At 36.3% G+C, this 2,558-nt stretch overlaps 1 protein-coding gene across 1 annotated transcript; it reads left to right on the forward strand.

Annotated features, from left to right (window-relative positions):
- Window positions 1–260: 260 nt before the first annotated feature.
- LOC111881939 (early light-induced protein 1, chloroplastic) lies at window positions 261–975 on the forward strand. The gene has a single exon (XM_023878319.3). It carries the CDS (start codon window positions 328–330, stop codon window positions 850–852), a length of 525 nt encoding a protein of 174 aa, XP_023734087.1. The 5' UTR covers window positions 261–327; the 3' UTR covers window positions 853–975.
- Window positions 976–2,558: the final 1,583 nt, after the last annotated feature.

Consider the following 2,558-nt stretch of genomic DNA (forward strand, 5'->3'; position numbering starts at 1 on the left):
AAATGATTTACAAAATCGAAAGTTCCGGACACAAGTTAAAACTTAAAACCCTAAAAGAGCCTACAAATTTCAATCGTCGACATACCCCACCACAAAGGCACAAATAATCAAAGAAACAAGTGTAGATGTAGAGGCCTTTTTCACCACAATCACCCTTCATCGGCCATTTCGAAGGCCACGTGAAATGTCACTAACGTGGCCCTATAAATATCCACTCCTTTGTCTTTAACCCCTCCCCCTCCCATATAAAACCCTCCATCCTCCTCCTTAACCACCATCAACAACTACCTTCTCTCCTCCCTCAAAAGTACCACCATCTTTTCCGACATGGCAGCTTCTTCAATCTTCATGGCAACTCCCATCACACTCCTCAAAAAAACTCCCACCTTCTCCGTCAAATGCATGTCACAAACACCTCAAAGCGGTGAACCGGAGATTTCAAAACCAGCAACCACCCCAACACCACCAAAGATCAACATTCCTCCTCCTCCGCCACCTGCTCCAAAGGTCAGCACGAAGTTCTCTGACGTGTTGGCGTTTAGTGGACCTGCACCGGAGAGGATCAACGGAAGGTTAGCCATGATAGGGTTTGTGTCGGCGATGGCTGTGGAACTGAGCAGCGGTCAAGACGTGTTCACCCAGATCGGCAACGGCGGTGTTGCGGTATTTGTCGGGACAAGTGTGGTGTTGACGTTAGCGTCGTTGGTGCCGTTGTTTAAAGGAGTGAGTGTGCAGTCGAAGTCGAGTGGACTGATGACATCAGATGCAGAGCTTTGGAATGGGCGGGTTGCGATGTTGGGTCTGGTGGCTTTGGCTTTTACTGAATATGTTAAAGGCAGTGCCCTTGTCTAGATAATGTATCATAGACTTTTCTATTACAGAATTACATCTAAGATAGGCAAATGTATATTCTTTTGAATATTTATGTGTATCGATTTACCATACATAGTTCAAATCATGAAAATCAATTAATCATGTTTTTTTGATAATATAGTATAAAACAAATATGATCAATCAAATTGAACGATTGTGGTATCTTTCAATATAAAATTCTTTTTATAAAATTAAACAAACAACATACTAAGATAAATTTTAGAGGCATGAACCTAGATTAGCAATATAAGAGTCAAAGTCTACAAAGATATTGAAATCCTAGTTTCACAACTTCCTCTTTGAATGTTGAACTGAGGTGATCTTCATTAATTCAGACCAAATATGTGCATAAGTCCAGCCTAGTCAATTAGCCAATTTAAGATGACAAGTATCCAAAATTCAAATACATTACATACCTCAATTTCAAACAAAACTGAAAAATATAATGACTAATGCTCACAAAATGATCACTTTCGGGGAGTGGTCACAGTTAAACTACCGGAAAAGCGCTGCAAACTCAACGTTACATCTGCTCCATCACCAATTCCCTAAACATTGGAAATAGTTACCACTCTATATCATTTATATTTATATTTTATTTATTTTTTAAAATTAGATTAAATAAAAAACATAATTATAAACTTAAGTAATCATTTTACTAATTAAAAAATCAACTAAACATATTATTAATTTTTAAAATTATTAAACATATCTAGTTATATATAGTTGAGGGTTTAACTTAATTCAAAGAAAAATAAAAGGGTATAATAAGATTAAAAGACACAATTTTAGAGACCAAATTTGTAACTTCAATTAAAGCAAATTTGAATCGTCTTCTTCACCTGTCTTCTTCAACCTTTTTCTGAAAAACGGGTCATTGCTCAATACCATTTTTTTTTCTTTTACTTTGATGGATACAAAAGAAAAGGAAAAAAGGGTTAAATACGTGACCTTTGTTGTTGCTACTTTCTTATTCGTTGTCTTCATCCGTCTTTGCACCCACGTTACACCCAAACCACTGGCCTTAGGGGCGGTGTGGACATATCCTTAGGCCGGACACATCAGCAAGATGCGTGGGTTAGTCCTCCCACTCCGGTTAGCCTTAAACACTTATTAAAAGCTAGTGGACGTCTTTGCACCCACGTTACACTCAAACCACCGGCCTTAGGGGCGGTGTGGACGTATCCTTAGGCCGAACACATCAGCAAGATGCGTGGGTTAGTCCTCCCACTCCAGTTAGCCTTAAACACTTATTAAAAGCTAGTTTATTTCTTGTTAGTTTGAAATCTAATGTTATCATCAAATCTATACAAGATTGAGATTGATATCAGAGTAACAATCTCCAAAAGAAAAATAATGTACTCAAAAGAATATATATATATATATATATATATATATATATATATATATATATATATATATATATATATATAATGAATTATATCCTAAGAAGTACTATGCATGAGTATAAGATTACTATTATCTTGGGATCTATTAATTGGTAACTAAGCATACTTCCAAGTTACTATATGAAATTTAGTTAAGGATTAATGTCAAGTTGGGTGCATGCACCTCACTCAAAGGCCTTGTATTTTTATCGGTCCCAAGTGACATCTTACAAGGGCCGTTTTGGAGTTTTTTCTTTCCCCAATGTATTAACATTTATTTTTTTTTGATATTTTTGA

The sequence above is a fragment of the Lactuca sativa genome, chromosome 6, assembly GCF_002870075.4.
Source record: "Lactuca sativa cultivar Salinas chromosome 6, Lsat_Salinas_v11, whole genome shotgun sequence".
Taxonomy (NCBI): domain Eukaryota; kingdom Viridiplantae; phylum Streptophyta; class Magnoliopsida; order Asterales; family Asteraceae; genus Lactuca; species Lactuca sativa.